The 23432-nt window shown below is 42.8% G+C and overlaps 1 protein-coding gene across 4 annotated transcripts in view; it reads left to right on the plus strand.

Moving 5' to 3' along the window:
* SEMA5A (semaphorin 5A) overlaps nucleotides 1-23432 on the plus strand; it is a 362632-nt gene that overhangs the window by 242038 nt on the left and 97162 nt on the right. For all 4 annotated transcript variants that reach the window (XM_087815351.1, XM_016217317.2, XM_087815350.1 and 1 more), the window contains exons 6-8: nucleotides 2348-2410; nucleotides 11112-11210; nucleotides 12812-13025. In XM_087815351.1, coding sequence (XP_087671477.1) covers nucleotides 2348-2410; nucleotides 11112-11210; nucleotides 12812-13025 — 376 coding nt within the window. The remainder of the gene's footprint in view (nucleotides 1-2347; nucleotides 2411-11111; nucleotides 11211-12811; nucleotides 13026-23432) is intronic.

Below are 23432 nucleotides of genomic sequence, written 5' to 3' on the forward strand. Positions count from 1 at the left end.
CCTATTACTTTCCCCTTCCAGTCGTTGGCCAGTATTTATCTTGAAATTGCAAAGGTTACCTGAGAATTAGGTAGCCGTGGGAAGCTATTTGCTTGCCATTTCAGCAGAAGGATCTGAACAGTTTTGATGCCCTTTGATAAATAATATTCTTCTCATGACCCTGAGACTACCCTGCTCCTCTTAGCTCTATGTTTACTGAAGAGAATATTACTATTTAACGTTCAACAAAATCGCTAGACCACTGAGGGCCACTATAAATACCTCTTTATCTAAAGCATTTCACTGTATAGAAATTAATTTCTCTCTGTGATATATAACACTAAATCCTCTTGGTAGTATAAAATTGCAGTTATAGTGAGGTCTGCTTTGCTAAAATAATATATCATAGTGGATCAATTCTGTTTTGAGTTTAAATGAGGGCAAAGGCATTGGTATCTTTATTTAAATAAAAACAAGCGTAGGCTTTTATAAAGAGTTACAAGAGCCCGGCTGGGCCGTGGCTCAGCAGTTGAGCGTTGACCTAGGATCTAGGAGATCGCGGTTCGATTCCCGGTCAGGGCACATGCCCGGGGCTGCGGCTGGATCCCCAGTCGGGGGCGTGCAGGAGGCAGCTGATCAATGGCTCTCTCATCATTGATGTTTCTATCTCTCTCTCCCTCTCCCTTCCTCTCTCTGAAATCAATGAAGATATATTTTTAAAAAAAAGAGTTACAAGAAAGGAAAGCTCCACTCAGGATGACAGCAATGTATTTATTCTTTCTGTGCTTCGTGGATAGACAGTTATGCAACTGTACGTGAAGCTCTCATCACTTTTGGAAGTGCCGTCACATTTCATGAAAGTATTTGTCATCGTACCATGGAATTCAAGTCATTTGTTTGCATGAGATGCTGATTGACTGTGACTTTATTGTTGCCATGAAATCTTAGGAACAGGAAAACATCACAGAAAGAATAAAATTCTCTTATCAGATGCTGACACTGACAAACATCTCTAAGTCTGCACCAGGGAAACAGTTGTAGGATTGTTTCTCTTTGAAAGGCACTGAAGTGTTCTCTCTAGAACACTTATCTTATGGACTCCTACTTGCCAAGTTAGATAAGTTATACAAGATGCCATGTTTCATGTTTTCATCTTTGCTATGTAGCATTCTTTGGAGGACAAGTAGAAATTAGATAATGGTGTTAGCACGACTTTGTTTTTCTCCTAAGTTTAGGAGAATTAGAAGAACATCCTTTCTAGAAGGAAGTAAAGTCACTATTCTTCATAATATTTAACATTAGTTAATTTCTGGCTAATTTAGTTTATTATTTAACATTAGTCCAAATTAACAAAAAATTGCCCCACGCTTAATTTTTTTCTGATTTTGATTTAACCAGTTCTTCAGAGACCCTGAATTCTTCAGAAATTCAGCTCTAATATTAAGACAGAGCATATCTATAATAACATGTGTACAGATGGAGAAAACACTTTTACCCCATAGTAGTCCACACTCCCTGCGGTAATAGAAAAGATAAACTGCTCAGATTCATAACTGTGTTCAAGGAATGATTCATGGCCTCAGCACAGAGCTCATTAAGGTTTGCAAGCATCATTTCCTACCCTGAAGTAAGCCCCGTGTGTTATCTTAGCTAAGCACAGGCTCCGTGTGTGAGTTAGCATCCGATGTGCAAGTACCCACATCGACTTGATCAGCAAGAGTTAGATTTGGAAAGTCTAAGAAAAAATACTTAAAAGTTTAGCTATAAATATTTAGTCAGAGCTAATAATAGTGTTAAGATTACTGGGATTTGGGGGAGGAGAATAGTAGATGTGCTTTTTGCAAGAGCTATTTATTTTATTGACTACTTACCATTGATATGTATCTTGGGAGTAATGATAGGCAAAATCGTCCTTCATTATGAATATTGATAGATGACATACTGTTGAAATAAAATGCAAACACCTGTGAGCATGTAGATCATTTTGTTTGCAGGCTCCTCTTTGAAGCGTGGTCCTGGTTTATTCTGTGATGTCGCAGAAGTGACATTTTCTGTAATTGTGCACTAGCTACCAACACACTGGATGTGCCTCTTGCACAGTGACTAGACCTAAATATCACATGATTACTGCTTCAAGGCAAATACTTAGGGGGTGAGCCCTTTAAAATTCTTCCATTTTAAAGCTCATTTTAAGCCCATATGACTGAATTTTATGTACTTGGTCTAAATTCTATATTAGTTTGAAAATACCGTATTGATGTTATGTTGTGCCCACATTTCCTAATATGGTTACTGGTGTCTTATTTTTTTTTTCTCCTTTATTCAGTCAAAGTCATAACAGTTGCTGTCATTTTTGTGTTTCCTACAGGCTGTGGAGTGGGAGTGTGATGAAGCGACCAAGAAGGCCTGCTACAGTAAGGGCAAATCGGAGGTAAGGAGGGCGCGGTCATGGCGGTCACCAGCTTTGTGAGGGATGGAACATAAAGCATGTTAATGTGAAGGCTGATCCTGATTATGGTGCCATATGAAAAAAGCAAGCTTTGAAATATATGTGCAGTAAATTCTCCAGGTTTTAACATTACATTAGTTTCCAAAAGGGATTTAGAACATAAGATTGGATCTACTTTGCACTCTCGGTCATTAGACTAAGCTGTGAAATTAATTGGTTATGATATCATTTAGAATAATATGGGCCTGAATTTTTTAAATAATATTTTAATTTCTCCCAGTTGCTATGGCTAACTCCAGAAAATAACTATATGACATCTAAAATAATGGCATCAAAAGTGATTTGAGATTTTTTTATAATTTATCTTAACATGTTTTTAAAATAAGCACTTTCTCCACAAGAAAATTTCCCCCCCTTCCAACCCCCAAGTTCCTAGGAAACTGGAAAGAACAGATTATAGTTACAGCTGGAAATGCGTGTCTTGAGCATTGATGCCTGTGGCAGGGTACTTTCACACAGTTGGGTGCCCGAGAAGAGTATTGTGGTGAGTCCTACTTCCGAGGAAGTCTTGCGTTTCTGAGAAAATGATACAGGATCACCCTGAGGAAGTCTCCTGCCATTGGCTCTCAGGCTCATCTGTCTCGTTGTATTGGTGATCTTTCTTTATTGGAGCAAGGGCTTTCCAACATCAGTCACGCCTCAGATTCTGGAAGAAAGTCGATCCACAAAGAGCAGCGAAGAGGGCTCTTTGCCAAGTGTGGTCCCAGGGCAAAAAAATATACATCTGGGAAAACATCCTCACACCAGCTGGGTTTGTAAAAACCTGTGCTGCGCTTCATTTTACCCAGTTGCATTGCCTGTTTCTCTGTCTTTGAAATCAACAGTTTTGAGGGTCAGACTTGGGGGTAAGTCTCAGCAAACTTAGCCATCGGGCTCCCCAAAGTTGAATAAAGAGCCAGGAAGAGGGAAGAGGTGGAGGAAGAAATGCAGCCATAGCTGGGGAGCACTTGCAGATACAGAAAAAGAAAGGCTATTTAATGAAAGATCTCTAACTTCAGAAACTGCCTCTAAAATAAGTCACCAGGGATACAAAGGCACAAGAATCAGAATACTGTCTCCTAAAGCACCCCGAAAATAAGTCAGTGCATAATAAATGTATTTACCTCAGTTCCCTTACTGAGCTTTTATAGATTATACATAAGCCTCTTGGAAAAGTGCTTTCTAGGTGGCTTTCTTTCTCCTGCCTGTGACATCTGCGCGTCTCGATGCGACAGGCGACTTGTACTTTTGCCCCTCATGTGCGAGCACAGGAGGTTCTTCAAATAAGATCACCTGTGCTCAGGAGTAAAATGCGGGCAATCAGATTTACCTGGGGCTGGGGTGGGAAAAATCGGCTTGCTTTCACTCTACCAGCGAGACTCACTGATGCAAAACATCCGCCTTCCTTCCCATGGTCCTGATGCCAACACCCTCTCCTTTGCCAGGTGACGTCGGCTCCTTCCAGGGTCCCAGGGCACTGCCTGATGACCTCAGGGCACTGCCTGATGACCTCTTTCTCTTTTTTCAATCCTCACCCTAGGATATGTTTTTCATTGGTTTTAGAGAGAGGAAGGGTGGGGGGGGAGGAAGAGAGAGAGAGAGGTGAGAGAGAAACATCCATCGGTTGCCTCCATATGCGCCCCAACCAGAGATCAGGGATCAAACCCACAACCTGGGCATGTGTCCGGACTGGGACTGGAACCCACCACCACCTCTCAGCGCATGGGATGGTGCTCGACCAACTGAGCCGCACCAGCCAAGGCTGCTTTTTTAAAAAAAATCCTCACCCAACGATATGTTTTTATTGATTTTCATAGAAAGGAAGGCCGGTTGGGGGAAGAGAGAGAGTAACATCGACGTGAGAAACATTGATTAGCTGCCTCCCATATGCGCCTTGACCAGGGGGTTTGAACCCGCAGCCTGGGTGTGTGGCCTGACTGAGAATCGAACCTGCAACCTTTTGGTGTATAGGGAGGATGCTCCAACCAGCCGAACCATCCAGCCAGGGCTCTGCTGCTTTCTTAATAGAGCACCTGACACAGGAACCTTCTGCTGCGAGCCCCGAGCCCAGCTCCTGGGCATAGGAGGGGAGCAGCGAGGTGAAGCGCACCTGCCCACGGGCTCACCCCTGATTTCAGAATTCAGACACCCCCAATTTCCGTGCTCTGACAGTGCCAGGGACCAAATCAGAAAACATTCCTGAGTCAATTTGACTAAAAGGCCACATGGGCTGAGGGGAGTGCAAGTGAGACTTTTCTCCGTAGCCTTGAATTTAGAAATGAGAAAGTGACTGTTTCATATCTCTCTTTGTGCGGTAGTATTATGAAACTTGACACAGAATTACAAAGTGTCCCTTCTCCCTAAAATAAAAAGAATAATGTGAAACGCGACATCTCAAAAATGAGAAAAATGCCAGTTATTCTGACTGAAGTAGTCTTTTTCCTACGCTAAGAAAAGTGGTCTGTGCTGCTCCACACAATGGGCGTTACTGCGGAGCCGGGAATGTGGAGCGTGGACGAGGGCTGGCCTTGCGGGGCTGTGTGGCCCGCGCCCACTCGCTCCCATGAGAGCCTTCCTCAGCGGCTGCAGAGCAGGAGAGGGAAGATGACATGTGTCCCCTTGCTTCCCTGGGGTTCCTGGACTGACACGGACATCGTTTCATGTATAGTCCATTCCAGTGATAATTTAGGGACTCAGGGTCAAGGGAATGTCACCAAGTCTCTGATTTAGGCCTGTTTAGAAGAGAAGTGAGGCACTGAGGCCGATAATTCCTCCTGAGGTTTGTGTTCTATTTTATTTACCCAATTTTCAGCTCACTTTGGAGAAGGAGGGGGTTTTCTATAATGGCTTAAACATTCCATGTATTAAAAGGGGGGGGGAATCTGTTTTTATAAATCCCAGAACCTTTTATAATAAATTCTGTTATATTTAGTTCCTCTTGAAATACCATTATAGAAATCAGCTTTGAGAACTATTTAAATGTCTTTTACACAAATATTATTTTAAACATAATAGTCAATTCTCTATGACCTAACAGGAGCCCCTTGTCTGTTTGGGGTTATTATGTCTGAGCCAAAGCCCTTCCCACCATGACCTTTAGGGACTTGACAAAGGAAACACAACTGATTATTAAGGGAATGAAAGAGCTGCTTTGTGTATGTGTTGCACTTTATAATTTTCAGAAGTTTCTTGTTCATGATCTCATTTCAGTCCTTTCAACACCAAGTTCCTAGAATTATTTTGCTAGTTAGTGGGAGAGTTTTGATTAGGATCCAGGGCTTTGTGTACTGTTCCCTCTGCCGTACCCTGTCCTGCTCCTGAGTTGTTAGCCTGTGCAAGTAAAGAGTTAACCTGTACCTGAGTGACCGAAGAAAAACATGACACCATCCTGCCTGGGAACCTGGTGACTTGGGAGTTAAAACTTGGCATTTCCACTTGAACTAGCAGTATTTAGAAAGCTAGGCGTTAATCAATGCCTGTGGCAAACTTCAGCCCTGCCTTTATCCTATATAACTGCTGCAAAAATTGAGGGTTCTGTAGGTGAGCTGCTAACAGCCTGTGCAGTTCCCACACACCAAATTTTGTTCCTTTCCTGTTGAGGTTTCCAAGCAAGCTTCCTACGCAGTCAACTTCACTGAAAATAGTCACGTTATGTAAACATAAATATATAAATTACATTTTAATTTATTAATACTCTATGCATTATATAACAATGTAATTTTAACATATGTATGTGTATATACATAGCTATGTATTTATAGATGTACTTCTATATCTCCATTTATATGTATATACAGGGCTGGGCAAAAGTAGGCTTACAGTTGTTCATATGGAAAAAAACATGCAGGTGATGATTATTACAATAGTTTTATTAACTCAAAAGAATGTCACAATGGCACAGTCCACCTAGGTACAATCTAGTAAGTGCTCAAATTGCTGACCTTCATCATTTTCGCATTCTTGTAGTCTTGAAAATCAGTAAACAAAGCTGAATTTCAGTGTCTTGGTGGCATTAGTCCCACTGCCTCCTGACGTGGTTGAAGTCAAGCCTACTTTTTCCCACCCCTATGTTTATATGTGCTTCTGTAATATGTTTGCACATTCATACATATGAAATACACAAATATGTTTTATATACTGATATATATACATCCGATTTGATCAAGATCAAGATCAAATCGGATGTATATATACATACGGTTTTTCAAGATCTACCTGGTAATCATGACTTTGGTTGGTGTACATTGAACCTAAAAGGCACATGCGATTACTCTAAATTGCTCCTTGGATGCTCACAAAGGTAATGCATCATTAGGAGACAGACACACTGCTTTCAGTGGGAGCATTGTGATTAACATAAAGGCTGTCAGGCTCCTGGCCCTCCTTCCTCCTCCCTAAAATTGATGGGTTTGGTGATGGGCTGGCTGTTGCTGAGGCATCTACCTTGTTTACAGTTTAATCTTTCTACACAATTACAGTTCTCCTTCAAGCAGAACATAACTGTTTGAAAGGAAAATGATGAAATGCTATAAGACAAAACCAGTTAATTCATTAAGAAGATGATCCTAAAACATGTGTTTTCTCTTCTGGGGCCAGACCTTATGTCCTTGAGACTGAGCAAGCCTTGGCCAGTCTCATCGAAAAGCTCTCAGTGAGTCAGCAACTATGCATCTTGGCTTTCAATTCAAATAAGAATTGCTTCGAAGTCAAGGACAGGTTGACCAGCCTGCAAGAGCACAGGCGCACATGGGTCATTTTAATGTCCAGGTGGTATTATCAAAATGTAGATAGATGGTTCTCATTATCAACAGCAGAAGCCATGTGGTGGCAGGCTGCTGGTGGCCATGGAAATGAGCACTATGGCTTCTTGGGAAAACAGAATTCATTTAATCCCCCGCAACCATTTTGAAGATGGGATAAAGGAAAAAAATTCAAAGACATTTAGATAAGCTGACTCATAAGAGAAACCGGTAACAGAATCTCCTAAAGGGGCTTCTATATTGTGTATATTTTAAAACAGGTGATTCCATGCTGTCCTTCAGCCAACCCATGTGAAGGCCACAGATTTTAGCAGAGACTTACAAAGAGGTTTACCAGGAAGTTTTCTATAGGAGAATTTGGGTCTCAGGGTCACCACCAGCAGGAGACTAATTATTACAAAGCCTGGCACACAGACCGTTTTCATTCATTCTTAACTTTTGACTCTTTTCATTCCTAAATGTGTCTTCTGTTCAAAAGCTAAGCGCCTCCACTTTCTCCCATTTCTATGTTTTTACATTCTTTTTTGTTTGAACTTGCCCCAATTCCTCTTAAAAAAACACACACACACCAAAATAACCCCCAAGAAATTATTATTTTAAATGTATTTCTTTATTTAGGATTCACACTGAATGATTCTAGAATCAGTTGAGGCAGTCTGTAAGTTCAACCTAAGAGAAGTTCTAAGTCAGCAAGACTAGGGAGTCCCTGAGATGAGATGAGCCACACTTTTGGGCAAATGAGTTCTGCTCTTGACAGTTAAGAAGAAACAAAATGCCACCTGCCTCCAAAGGTTTCTCTTGTAGGATACCGTGCTCCCTCCGATCTTGCTTATTGGACTCATCTAGAACATTAACCTCCTGAGGTCCCACTTATCATAATCAGCCTGGCTTCCATAGGGTTGTGTCCTTTAGAAAGGACTGCACAGGCCTCCGTGTCTGACTGTCCTGGTTCCTGACGTTTACCTTCTTTGTACACCCTCACGGATTGGGGGAAGCCCATCACGGGCACATGGCCCTCCTCAGGTAGCAGAGCTGCCCAGTGTGTTCTCTGGTGATCCTGATGACCAGAACAATACCGTTTCCCCCTTCATTTATTTTTTCCAAGATTAAAAAACAATTACCAGCCTGGCCAGGCATGACTCAGCGGTTAAGCATCGACGTAGGATCCAGGTGATCAGGGTTCGATTCCCGGTCAGGGCACATGCCCAGGTTGTGGGCTTGATCCCCAGTCGAGGGCGTGCAGGAGGCAGCCGATCAATGACTTTCTCATCACTGATATTTCTCTCTCTCTCTCCCTCCCCTTTCCTCTCTCTGAAATAAATAAAGATATATTTAAAAACAAAAAACAAAACAATTACCAGTCGCAGTTGTCCTGCCTCCCTGGCACAGGTCTCTGCCCTAACCCTCTCTCTCCAGTTCTTCCTCTTGTTTGGGATGGGCCTTCGGGAATGTTAAGGACCTAAAGTTCTATTTTCTTTCTTTGGGGAGATTAAGATAAACACCACCTTAGTTATCTTGATTGTTTGCCTTCCTGTAAGTGATTAGAGGCCTTGCTTCCTCTGCAGCAGGTCAATAGAATTCAGCTTTGAGTTTTCATCCTTTCAATCTGGATGATTCGCTCCGAATAACTTGCCCTTGTCCTTGATCACTGTTAACAGGAGCTGCCTCTAGCACATTTCTATCCTGAGTCAGTTTCGTGCTTCAAAAAAATAAACAACATCTCCACTCATTCTTGAAAGACTCCTATAAGCAGCAGCAGAGAACAAACGGGACCCCGCCTCTCCCCACGTGTGATTCTCCGTCTCGCTCTCTATTATAGCCGCGTGTTTGTATCTGTTTTGTCTGTTAATGCGTCAAGCCCTCTGGCCCTGTGTTCTCCCAGGTGTCTTTTCGGACTCCCCCTCATACAAGCTTCGATTTTGTGTTTTCCTACTCGTCTGGATCCTGTCTTTGTAAACCCTGTGCCTCTCTGCTCCCTGAGGTGGCCGCCCCACGCCCTGTGCTCTCTGTGTGCTCCCAGAGCCCAGGAAGGGTGACCATGTGGTTCTTTGAAGTCCTGTTTTGTTCTTTCTCTCTAGAACTCTTTTGCCCTCTCCCCAGCTATAAAAACAAAACAGAACAGAACAGAACAAAACACAGCACACCTCCCCATCTAGTGCACCTTTTGCACTTACCCAATTTACTGTCTGCTGTTTACCTTCCTTTCTTAATTCTTCTGATAGTTACCTTAGATCTTTCATTCTGCGGTCTTCCCTCACTTAAAGTGGCACCTAGTGATAACGTGTTACTTTTATTGCTAATACTAGTATTAGGAGACCTAGCTACTCTTGATGTTTCACTTTACATTTAGAAAGCAAATTCACATAGCCCAGCTCTTCTCATCTGCACAGCCAGCCCACCCGGCCGGCGGAGTGGAGACGAATCATTTCCTGGAAACTGGGGTTACATCTGGATGAAGGAGCTTTGCTGTCCCATTAAGTCCAGATCTTCCGACTCCAGACAATGTGTGATTCAAGTCATTATGTCATCTTCTGGGTCCAACTGGTTGGTCAGGGCCCACATCCTGTTGATCGGCTGGATCCTGGCTTTGCCTTTTCACACCTCCCACGTGGTTCAGGCTCAGGATGCAGAGGAACTGAATTATGGAAGTGGTTTCCTTACCTGTCTCCAAATTGTAGTCTCCCTACCTCCAGTTTAACTTCCATATTGATTCCCCAGGGGTCTTATAATCACATGTATCAGATCAGGTCAGAACTTCAAGCAATAGCAACACGTAATGGGTCCCTTCACAATCAGAATAAAGTGCAGATGTCTCCGCCTGGCACAGCTGGCTTGTGTCTGGGTCCCCAGCTTGTGTCACCTCCTCTGTACAAAATGAAAGCACCATGATTTCTCTAGCCAGCGTGCCTTGGCACAGTCTGTTTCCCTGCCTGGAGTGTCTTTTCCCTCCTTTGCTCAGTAAAATCCTGCATATGTCAGATAGTACCTCCTCCAGGAAGCTTCAGTAAATTCTGCTCTTCCTTTGGAATTTATGTAAGGTGCCACCTCCTCTGGGAAGCCTTCCTATATCTCTTTCCTTCCCCTCCCCTCTGGAGTTAGTAACATGCTGTTCTTCTGTGGATAACTCTAAAGTAATTGTTATGGCCCTATATTTTAATTTTTCTGTTAAGAGCCTAGATTGTGACCTTCAGCACAGTGCCCACCAAAGAGTATTGGATCAGTAAATGCTTTCTCATAACCCATGCATTCCTATGGCCATGCAATTGTAAGAAATATTCAGCTCTGGGTGATTCCCCAGCATTGGCTTTTTTTCTCATATGTTTTAGACATCCTTTCTTTGTTAGTTATATTTTTACTTGCCCATCAAAGAATCTTGCTATGTGTATAACGCAGTTAGAGAACTGAATATAAAACTCGTTCCAATTTGTATATAGAGTTTCACATGTGAAACCTTTGCCTCAGGAGAACCGTTCACAATGTTTTTCAAGGTCCTGGGGAAGTTTTCCAAGATACTCTTTTATGAGCAGCATTGAATATGTTCCTTTTATTTACTTTCCTAATACATGTCAAAGGCAATTTAGGGTTTGTATTGATATCAGATATCATTCAAATGAAACCATATTCATAAGCAGAAGGCACCGGCTTCGAGATTTTAATTGAACGTAGTATCCTCTGTTGGACAAACATGCAGATAGTCAGATTATTTAATAGCTTTGTTATTTTTTGCTCAATATCCAAGAGTTTGTGTGTTGTTGTTTTTTTAGTGGTCAGTTAACATGTCCTTTGTTAGCCAGACAGATTGTATTTAGAGTCACTATTCCCTTTGTGCTAAGGCCTTGTTAATGTATTTCTTGTTATTTTATTTATTTTTCAATTTTTTTTAGGATGAGTGCCAAAACTACATCCGGGTGCTTTTGGTGGGCGGCGACCGGTTATTTACCTGCGGGACCAACGCTTTCACCCCTGTCTGCACCAACCGCACGGTACGGCTCCCTGTTGAGAGTTGACTAAACCAATACCAGGGAAATCCAAACCTTTTATTAAAACGCAGGTGGTTTTTTGTGTTTTTTTGTATTTCTGTTCTCCAACGAGTTGCTCTTTAATTAAAAAGAAACACCTTTCGTCAAATTGAATAAATATTTGATGTATCGATTCATTCCTACTCACCGCTCTCAATTATATAAAGAACTGGAAATAACATAGCTTATATAATTAAATTGAAATAGGTTTCAAAACTCTTTCTGCCAACTTTTTCCCCACCAGTGACTCTAAACATTAATCGTAAGCATGTTCTTTCTTCTTACCTGCTTTACTCCAGAGACACTGTGTCGAAGGGCCTTAGACCACAATCCCCATGAACAGAGATATTGCACATTGGATATGAAGCATGACAAAGCATTAAAGCAAGGACACAAACAGCTGGAATTCTAGGCCAAGGAGTTAGAACCCATCCTCTTGGTTTCTCTCAAGCTGTCGTTCCCGGCAGGGTTTTCAGCACCCGTGTCTTACGCCAGGAGAGCAGCAGGGTTTTGGAGCACACCTGTCATCTTCCCAAAGTGGGCTGTTCATTTGATCTTCCTCAGGGAATATAATGGAGAACTGTCATCAGGTTAATTTCCTGGTTGCACAACTTCTCTCAAAACCAGAATTTATCGTCAGCTTTTCGTTTCATTATTTTTGAATTAACATTCAGTTACTGGAAATAAAGGCAGGATGATGGTAATTAGAAGTGATGCTTGTTGAGATCTCCAGATGCCATGCCCTGTTCTAAGAGCCCTATGTCGGCTTAATCATTTAATCGTCACATCTGCCCCATGCAGTGGTTATCCTTTGGGTCCCCGTTTTATAAAAGAAGAGACTGAGGCATAAAGACTTTGAGTAACTTAACGGGGCTACAAGTCTACCTGTAGAGCAGGCAGTGGCCCGGGGTGTCCCCCTCCCCTCTGCTCTCTTGCCTCTCAGGAGAGAGGGAAGGGACAAATGGACCCAAGACTCCCTCACCACCCAAAGAGCTTTTCTCATTCAGTGATCGACAGGCTGGATTCCCACCAGATGACAGCAAGAGCTGGAGTCATCTCTTTAAAATCTGAATAAAGTTTTGGAAATTTGGGCCACATGTTGCTATAAATATTCACACATCCTCACCTATGAGCACAGTTTTGGACTCTTCATAATAAGCTTATGTTGGTAAAATATTACTTATATTGATAAAATTGTACATAGTTCTTTATTGTGGTTTATATTTCTGTAAGTATTGAAATCGGCCTTTATTCAAGCAGAGGGATCAGCAGTGCCCCATGCATTAGGGATAGGAGCCGTATACGATAATCTCCAGGTTTTATGAGGACTCCCTGGCACGAGCTTCTGTGACTCTAGTGGGATGAAGAGAGAGATCGATTCCTTGGCCCTTTAACCATGACTGCAGCACACAGTTTCCTCGGAGACAGAGTGTGAAAGTTGGCTGTGTCTTGTCACGAGCCCCAGAAAGCTTGTTGCCCACGCTTCATTAGCAGTTCAGGCGTTAACGCTATTAAAGGGCTTGTCCAGGGGATAATTGGTTTCTCTCTCCTGTCCTCACCCACAGTTGAGTAACCTGACCGAGATCCATGATCAGATCAGCGGCATGGCCCGCTGTCCCTACAGCCCCCAGCACAATTCCACGGCTCTCCTGACAGCCAGCGGGGAGCTGTACGCTGCGACGGCCATGGATTTCCCGGGACGCGATCCTGCCATTTACCGAAGTCTGGGCGTCCTACCTCCTCTCCGCACAGCCCAGTACAATTCCAAGTGGCTCAATGGTAAGTCCTACAGTCTCTCCCATTTCCCATCTCCTGTGTCTGCGATGCCTGGTTACATGGTGCTCAGAACCAAACTGTCACATTTTCTAAAGAAAAGCAAATTATTCTTTTTCTAGAGAAATCAAAATGTAATGTGTTTGGTACTTCTGTGTAAAAGGGTATCATTATGGCTCTTTGGTGATAGAAAGATGAGTGATATACCCAACAGTGTAGACCATGAGAATTGGATATTCATCAAACTTATGCTGGTTTTTAATATTATTGTTTGTCATTTGGAAAATGTGATATTGTGTCAAAGATATATGTAGACTCGTGCATTTTTTCTTAATGTCTTTATTACATATCTAAAAAGAGATTTATAATATATAATATCTATGTAAAAGAATGTGTGTGGCTACTGGTAGCTCCAAATAGCTTGTCCAATTTAAAAAGAAGGCTATCGAGTTATATAACTAGATGGTTGGGGTAGATGTCTTTGCAGTTGCTTATATCAGTGGTTCAGAAGTTAATAAGGACCCTGGTCCTGTCACTGGTCTCTCTGGCGTCCATAGCCTGTCCGGTCAGGTTGGTCCTCAGGCAGGCTTTGCTCATGGATGCTAATTCACTGCTGCAACTTCTGGTCCTGCATCCAGACATGACAGTATCTAGTGGAAGGAAAAACCACATTCCTTGTATCTTTTTTTCTTTTTAAAAGAAATCATAAACCCCCAGAAGACTTCCCTTCAGTCTTGGGCTAGAACTTGGTCACCTGTTCACTATTGAATTGGCTCTGTACCAGGTCCTGAGATATGGCAGCCAAAATTCAGCCCTTTGTATATGTGTATGTTCATGTGTGACTGTGGACATACACACTCACACACAATGCTGTGGATAGATATCTGTACCATATGTAATCCATTCCCTCATGAATTTGAGTGTTGGCACTAAGATGAAATCTTCAAATTGCCATTATCATATTTGCTATTTTGAGCTTTCAAGTTCTACAAAAATTTACTGGCTGTTTGCCAAGTACAAGCTAATTTTATATAGCAGTTTCTCAACATCAGCACTATCAATGCTTTGGGCCATATAATTCTTTTGGGTGGGGGAGGAGTTGTCCTGAATATCCTAGGTTGGTTAGCAGCATCCCTGACTTATACTCACTGGATCCAATACCTCTCACCCCCTGGTTGTGACAACAAAAATTTCCAAAAGTTACTTTTGATTGAGAACCACTGGTTTAGACCTATTGCTTATGAATATTTACGTATATGTGTATATATACACACAGCACAGTATTTGGTCAAATAATATAATCAAACCAACCATTACAATTTGCCTTTTGAAGACTCCCTTGTAGAAAAGAAAATGTTTTCATCAGATTTCTCCAGGAAGTTGAACAACTGTATGCTTTCAAAGGGTGGTATGGATTGATTTTCCAAACCAAGGAGTAACTGGATTCTCTCCATTGGCATTATTTCTGTTGAACTGGCTTCATCTGAACCCATCCACTCTCTTTGGAAGGTCTGCTTTGATCCCTGAAGCTTTCATCTCCTACAGCTCAGAGATTCTTCCTATTTATTTGTTGATTTGTACTAGTCAAGCAATGTTTCCAGTTAAAACTCAAAACTCCCCACCCAAAGGCATTGCAATTAGAGTTTGCTGAAAGCAAAGTAAAAAGTAATTAGGAGCAGAGTCTCTTTCTTTTCCCTAAAGTGAAACCCTTAAGAATATCCTGGAAAAATAATTTAGGTCATAGCAAGAGTTATAAATACTGGCTGTTTCTTTACACATGATTGATACCCACGGGCTGATCAGATGGTCAGATTCTCCTAAACCTCTGGATGGCATCTTTTCCATTTGTCAGGTGGTAGAACAAGTCCCTGGAGAGCTCACCCCAGTGAAGGGAGGCGTGCCATCATAATTTGTTGAACACAGGAAGTTTTAGATTCTCAGCTCATAGTGGCCCTGCTTTCCTCACAGAGCAACACTCCCCACCGCTCCCCTGGCCACACAAGGGAGGCCCTGACTCCTAGGGCAGCGAGCCCAGAGCCTGACTGAGGTTTCCCAGTTCTTGCATGCTGGCTGTTTGTTCCCTCTTCTGGTTTCTGCTGGGGCCGTTCCTTCTTCCACTGAACCCTGAGATACCAGTTCTACTCCTGGTTGGCTCGCCCTGGTGTCTGCTCCTATCAGTCCTCTATCCAGGACAGATTCTGGCTTCTGTGCCCCGCTTAGCTCTGCTCTGTCTTCCCCCGAGCCTGGGTACAGAGCCATCTATTATCACCGACCTAACTGGAATCCACACGTTGTACCCCGTCTGTTCTTTGACCAGACACTTGGTCTCAGTTCCTTCTGCCGAGTTCTGGAGTAATTGTCTTTCAATAGATTGTTGCGTTATCCATTATCCCTTCTTTTTGGTCATGGCCTTAAATTTCTGCCACTCTAATGATGATCGCTCTCTTTTTATAAAAATGCTCAGATTTCTTCTTTCTTAAATGAGACAAGAACAAATAAAGAAACCCAAACAGGCTGAAACAAACACCCTTAGTTCTGCCATGTCCAGGAAGGCTCCCGTTTTCCATATTGATTTTAGGGCCGCAGTAAATGATGCTCTTATATCCTCCTGAGTTTTCAACTGATTGAGAATCAATGCCCTTGAGCCAATGAATGGAGAGCAGAGAGTTGGATTTCTTTGCTCTGAATAGAGCTTAGTGGGGAGCAGGAAGCAGGCTTCATGCGGTGGACCGGTGAGGCCTCCTTCGTTCCCCCTGCCCTTCCCTGTGTTTAAGGTCTCCTCAATTCTCTTCTGAAGTTCTGCACTAGGCCCTCTCAGACCTATTCTCCACTTACCGCCCAGGGTGGTCCTCCCACACTGTTCTCCAGGTCATGCCAGCCTCAGCCTTGGACCTCCCGTAATGCCTCCCCTCTTGTGGGAGAAGAAGCTGCCTGCTCCCTTCCATGGTGCTCCTGGGCCCTGTACGCCTGCCCTGGGACTCATCTCTCCTGGCCCTATCTCCCCTTACTCCCTCATCTGCATTTCTTCTCATAGGTTGTGCAACCCCCACCCCTGTGGTTAGGGACTGTGCTCGGCCTGGGTTTAAAGCCGCAGCCTTGCCTGCCAGCTTCCCATCACCTCCGTGTCCTTACTGCAGACCCCTTGCTCACTCTGCTCCAGCCTCTTAAATGTTGCATAGGCCACTGGCTCTTCCCTCTCTCCAGAGACCAGCAAACTTTTTCTAGAGAGGACTAGAGGGGAAGTGGCTTAGGCTTTGCAGTTCATATGGTCTCCGTTGCAGCTTTTCAATTCTGCGATTGGAGCATGAAAGTAGCCATCACCAATGTACCCATGCAGGCAGGGCTCTGTGCTCACAACACTTTATGTGTAGCCAGTGGGTGGGATTTGGGCTGTGGGCTGTAGTTGCCCAGGCCTGTTCTTTCTGGAAAGGTCCTTCTCGCACATAATCCACCTGGCCAGCTGCTTTGGCTCCTGCCACTTCTCAATGGGACCTCACCTTATTTGAAATCACACCCTCCCCCACCTGACACTCTTGATCCCTCTTACCATGTTCAGGGTTGATCCTTAGCTGTTATCCTCTTTATTACATTGTCTCTTTATCTCCATTAGAATGAAAGATCCCCAGTGGCTGGGTTCATCTGCTTTGTCCACTAATATATCCCACATGCTTTCAGCAGTGCTGGGCACATAGTGAGCACCCAATACATATTTTTTGAATATAGGAGTTAATAGATGAGTAGTTCTTTCTCTTCCTCACAAGCTCGTGGATTTCCTTGAGGGCAGGGATTATGTGTGAGCCATATTTGTGTGCTCAGCATCTCACGTAGTGCCTGAAACACACCTGAGTCTTTATGAATATTTATTCAGAGAGCAGGAGATGATCACACTTCACAAGAAGCAGAAATATGAATGATGGGCCTGGCCGGCGTGGCTCAGTGGTTGAGCATTGACCTAGGATCCAGGAGATTGTGGTTCGATTCCGCGTCAGGGCACATGCTCAGGTTGCAGGCTCCATTCCCAGGAGGGGGTGTGCAGGAGGCAGCCAATCAGTGACTCTCATCATTGATGTTTCTATCTCTGCCTCTCTCTTTCCTCTCTCTGAAATCAAGAAAGATATATTTTTAAAAAATATGAATGATGGTGTTTAATAAAGGGAACATTTTTTACTAGTTGTAATCCAAAATTTAAAAAAATAAAATTTGCGTGTTTGAAACCGAGTCAGGTCTAAATATTTTTAAAAATCTTCCTTTTGCCCCCTTCAATTTTCAACTATTATTTATTCAGTTAGTTATCAAAGGCAATATAATCAATTGGATAATGTTCAGGAGGTTTTCAAACATTGAGTTTATGTGTTTGCTAATGAGTATAAATTTTAAAATTACATCCCCCCCCTGTGCAAAAATCACTCTTAAAATAAACATATGTGTTTAGAGAAATACCTTAACAGCTTTAATGCATTAAAATACTAATTAATAACCCTTATTAAATGATTATTGTAAGGCAGGATAATAAATGTTTAATGGCTGATGCTTAAAATAGAGAAGCTGTAAAACTTGCCTTTGAGAAGTTGGCAATCACATTGGGGAAACAATAAACCCATGAAAAGGGGAAAAAATGACATTTCCAAATTAATAGTGTGCAAATTGAGTTTGTGGGTTCTGAGGGAACTGTATGCTTGCACATAGAATAAACCTCAGTAGGAACTTAGAAAAAGTAATTCATAAATTAGCCTTAATAACTCAGCGAGGACATCTGCACAGACATAATCTCATTAACACTCAGCGACCTGCTTGTTTCCTTCTCTATTGAAAATGTTGGCTTGTCTACCGGGTTGTCCTGATGAACTTTGCAGCTTCCTCCATTCTCTGAGATTCCAGCCATGACCTCAGGTGGAGGCAAAGGCACTTGGAATCCACAAGGGTTCTCATTTTAATAGTGTCACTTTTTTTGAGCTGTTATGATTTTAGTTAAGGAAACTCTTACTGTAACAATCTCAAATTCTGTTGGTGCAAAATCCTTTAATGATGTTTTCCACTCATTAAATAGTCTTTAAAATACAATGATTAACCTATTAATGATTAAAGGTAATTCACTTGGAGAGAGAAAGTCCTCTCTGTGCTTAACTACAGGAGAAATTATTTCGCCTCATCATGAATACATGGGCTTTAGGCTTTGAGGAGTTGGGTGCTTCTCCCTGGGAGGAGACAGCACCCTTCAGCAGTCCAGGCATGGCCAGTCTGGGGTGACTTTGTTGGGCTCTGTCCTGGGGAGGCTGGGGGTCCTTTTGGCAGATGCTGCACAGCACCTTCTCTGAACTGTCTGTGAGGCACTCGCTGGACAGATGACATTTGTTAAGGCAGGAAATTCATCCATGAAAGCAGAGTTCACAGAACAATCGACAACAGACAAGTGGGGCTTGGGAATCCACTATGTTTGTGTAGGAAAGTGAAAGTATTTGTCAAAGAAAAGAAGCTTGTAAAACCAGAACAAAAATAAGACTGCATAGTCAGCAGCCAAGTGTTGTATTTTACCAAGCAAGCGTTTGGGGAGATGCTTTAAAAAGGGTGTCCTTGTAAATGGTGGGAGCTTTTCGGTACCGCAGCTGCAAGACTGAAGTCTGGCACCTGGCTTATGGGGCTGAAACTTGCCCAGTGACGAGTCATGGACTTCTAGCATGCCGAGCAAAGCCTGGTGACATGTGACCCAGCACGACGAGCCCTTCTTTTCTAACTTTCAGGCTTTGTCCAGCCCATCAGAGGGCATGGGAAGGTTGTCTGTCTTGTCTGGGATGGATGCATTTGAAAGTTGTGTTTGTAACCCAAATCTGATTTTCTTCATAGGGTCAGAAAAGATTTTAAAGAAACAGCCTTCCTGCCTACCATCTGCCTGTTCATGCACCTGCTGGTGTTTCTGTTTTACCTCCAGTTATTACTCCAGGTGCAAGGGAGAATCACATGGCTATTTATAAGTTGCCAGGTGCATGAGAGACTCCATACACGTTATATGTAACCTTTCATGCAGCCTTCCACAGGAGATGGCATCACCTTATTTTACAGATGTGCAAGCTGGGCTAAGAAGGATTAGCCACCTGACCTAGAGCCACACAACTGATGCATACCTGAGCCAGGATTTGCAAACAGGTCCCACTCCAGAGCTTGAATCCTTCCCCCTCTACATGCTCCTGGCCTCCCCTATGTTTAGTCACCAGCTTGGGAAACACCAACCTCCTAACCTGCCTCCATCACTCTCCCCTATGTCTGTTTTTATGCCCAATCTGAGGTGGAAGAGGAATAGAGGAACTTTGGAAACGGTTGAGAGTATTTTCTTATAAAAGCTTATAATAAAAGCTTGTAAGAGGAGATGGAATAAACTGAGATTATTAAACCCAAATCAGAAGAGCCTGTGGGCTAATTTCATACAGCCCTTTATGGGCACAAAAGTTTGGCAAGTGACATGAAGCATCACTTCTTGCAGTGCTCTTTGAAAATAGTGCCCTGCTCTGTCTTGGTCATTCAGCACTGAGTGCCTGAAAGTTGGGAGCCTCAGCATCCCTCAGTCTCTATACTTGCCAGTAAGTCATTTGGAATTTCAGTTTACACATTTCAAAAGAGAATGGGTGAATGAGCTCTTCCCTCCCCCACCAAGATATTATGAGGCCAAAGGCACCAACTATATATACTAAGTCCTATAGGGACTTGTATTCCCCATCCCCCACCCCCAAAATAAAATAAAGCCACACAGAGATGACCTGCCCTATTACAGAGAACACAATATATTGTGTAGAAGTTTACTAGTACTTATATAACCACTCAGGAAAGTGGCTTAATGCTCACTGCCTAGAGACCATAGCAGCTTCCTTGTGACAGTCCTGGGTGACCCTGGCATCCTGGCATGAATATTAACAGTGTTCTTTTCATCTCAAAAGTGTTGCAGTTTGGACCATAAATCCTACTGTCACCCAGTGTATAAGATATTCAGTTCTGTCTTTCAGTAAATTTGTCTTCATATTATCCTGTGAAACTTAATTTTTTCTCTGTCAGTGGCCTTTCACAGTTTTTCACTCACTGCTACATATTGGGTAGTTCATTCTCTGTGTTTTGTCTTCTCTCTTTGCCTGGCTCAGATCATCTCAATAGATAAAGACCAAGCCAACATAAACATTTAGTTATTCCAACTGCATGCTGGTGTAGCCCAGTATCTTCTTTCAATTAAATTTTTCTTTTTTTCTTCTTAGTCTTTTAAGGTCTTTTTCTGGATACTTTATAGGTATCAAAATATTTCTAAAATCTTTGAATTCAAGTTAATATTCCAATGGAAAAACTCCTAAGTTCTGATTCATGATTCTGCAGGTTAAATGATTAGTTCTTTAAAGAAATGAAGCTATACATTTAAAATATAATTGAGATAAAATGAACATGGTCAACAGACGCTTCTGTTTTCAGAACGTTCAGAAATACATAGTCGTGAAGTCACTTGTAACTAACTGAGCCGAGGAATGTGTGATTTGGTGGAGTCTTACTGGAGACTGGAAAGGGCCCTGGGGGCCTTGTGCTTGGATGGGGTGAGAGCAGAATAGACAAGGTGTCTGTGTCCCTTTGAGCTAGAAAATCTAGACAAAGAGCCGGTTAATGAAGCTCCTACAGACATAAAGAGAAGGAGAATTCCGGGTGAGAGTTTTGGGCTCCTAGGGTGCGTGCTGATACAGAGGTGCCGGTTCTCATTTAGGGAGACAGCATGTGTCCCCGTGGTACCAGCCACTCCTACTTGAATCAGCAGATCCATGTAAATCGCTCATTTCAACAGGGCCATTCCCCTTGAAGAAGGAAGGAACCTAGTTTCCTGGAGCCATGTTTCTAGTCCTCCGAGTAGGCAGTGGTTTTGGCAATGGCTTTCTTTCTGCCAGGTGCTTAGGAAGAGAAGAACCTGGGATCCCAAGCTTACTTTGCTGTGTCAATGACACTAAAGACATGCTTGGGGCCACCGCTCCCCCCCTTTACCTGACCCCTGCCACCACCACACACACAGGAATTTGGATCATGCACTTTTCTTTGAAACCGTTCAGTGTCTCCCATGGCAGTGGGAATTCAGTCTCCTCGCTATGGGTGGCTGGCCTGGCCCTCTACCTCCTGTCCCATTGATTCCTTCTGTGCTGACACTGGCTTCGTTCCATGCCAGGCCACCCTTGGGGACTTCCCTCAGGTTGCCCTTTCTCCTGTTCTTGACCTGGTGGCCCCTTCACAGCATCCTATCAGCCCTGTCCCTGATCCCCGCCTTTCTGATTCTCAAGTTCACCTGGCTGCCCCTTGGCGCTCATTGTCCTCATCATTGTTATTGCTTATTGGTCTGTGTCTGGTTTGTCTGCTCACACTGTCCTTGAGGGCCTGGGCTGTCATGTTCTGTCACTTTACCATGGAATTCTCGGTGTCCAGGACAGCCCTCGCTGTGAGTGGCCAGTGAGCTCCTGGTGATACAGGAACACTCTGTGTGGCATCAAGGCTCCATCTATAGCATGGTCCCTGCACCTGTTTAGGTTCCAGATCTGCCGAAAGGAGCACGGACCCTAATTTGACATACAGGATGCCACACTGATGAGTCAGCTTGCTGATTCAGTACGGTGACACGTTTACCAATGTGTGTGTTTATGTTAACTTATATATTTATGTATATATTTATTACTTATGTATTCTTTTATGTAATTGCATAAATAGAGATCTATGTTGTGATAAATAGCAGTCAAGTGCTAGGCACCTGGCATGTGTTGCCTTTGATCCTCACAGTGAGGCTGCACATTGGGCATTGTTACCTCCATCCCAAAAAGGAGGAAACTGGGAATCTATGCTGTTGAATAACTTGAAAAGTTCGTGCAGCCAGTAGGTGGAAGTATTGAGCCATAGATACATAGACTTCAATGCTTTATGTCTGTGTCCTGAACACACACACACACACACACACACACACACACGTGTCCACGCACGTCTGTATATCTATCCATCCAGTACTAGTAATATTAGGGAAAGAACTTTAGTACACTAATGGCTTTTAAACCGCATTGCACTTAATGAAATTTAATTTTAGTGTAATCATCCACTCATAATAAATGCCTGAAGGAAATGAGAAGTACTTTGTTAGCCTCTGCAGCACATTTTCATGTAGCTATGACAAGGGAAGCAATATGCTCAATAGGACGGGGTCTGAACTCTAGGACTATATATGGGAATGGTTTTAATAGTGACTGACACCAACACAGTAGAGAACAGAAAGTCAATGGCTAAGTATGAGTCCCATGTAGAAATTGTTTCCACTAACTTTTTTTTTTGGTGGAATAGCTTGCTGTTTTAAAAACGCAGCATGTGTGGCTGTATTTATGTTCCTTAACTTCTGATCACCTTTAAGCTTAATATCTGCATGCTCAATTATTATTATCTGAAGTTCTACTAAATATAAATTGTTAAAAGGGGAATCAAGAGTAAAAAATGAAATAGTTATAACCACTATTCATTAGAATTTTACTACGTAGTCATCTTTTTAATCCTTATAGCAAAGTAGGTCTATTATGCCCTAATCATCAGGATAAAGGAGCATTCTGGATGCCAGTGGTCCAGCCCCGGGTTTCAGGCTGGGGTGGGTGGAGCCACACCCACATGGTCTGCGTGCCAGGCATTGGCCAACCTGCCTCTGGCAAGCATATCACAAGATGGCCTTTGTTTGCAGAAGAATTCATGATAGATTTTGATCCTAGTAAGATTTTTGTAGAGTTGGAAACTGGAATTCCTTTTTGTCTTTAATATTCATTCTCATTAATGTAGACAAATACGTCTCTATCAAGAGCCTATCAGTGACCTGGCCAATCATGCAATTGATCCATTGGACCTGGTGCACCTCCAGGCCCATGCGGTGGCACTGGGATGGAAAGGATATAGAATGAAAGGGTGCTTTTGTATATTCAGCGTCTGGTGGTTTCATGTGGTCAATATCTTCTCAAAAATATTGATGCTTTTGTTTTTCCCATGTTCACTTATATTGTGGGTACTCACCTCTGCTGGGTCACTCTTATGTAAGAAAAGGTGTGAAATCAAAGTTCTTATATCACGAAACATGATTCTTCTGATAACATGACACATTTAATAGAATACTGTAGCCCATAACAGTATGTTTTACAAACATGCGATAAAACAGCTCTGTGCATGTATCTATAATAACCTGACATATACTCATGTTTGTTTTCATTTCGAATTAGCAGCACACCTCCTGTTCCTTTGTAGCTCTGATAATAATAGTAATGAACAAAGGACCCCTCAGGTCTGTCATCCACGTACTCCTGCACGCGTATTCATTGTAGATGATCAGGCAGTGCCTGATTTATGACTTGTTTAGCTCACTCAGGAGTGACAGATACTGGCTGGTGGTGAATT

Source organism: Miniopterus natalensis, chromosome 3, assembly GCF_054644295.1.
Source record: "Miniopterus natalensis isolate mMinNat1 chromosome 3, mMinNat1.hap1, whole genome shotgun sequence".
Classification (NCBI taxonomy): Eukaryota; Metazoa; Chordata; class Mammalia; order Chiroptera; family Miniopteridae; genus Miniopterus; species Miniopterus natalensis.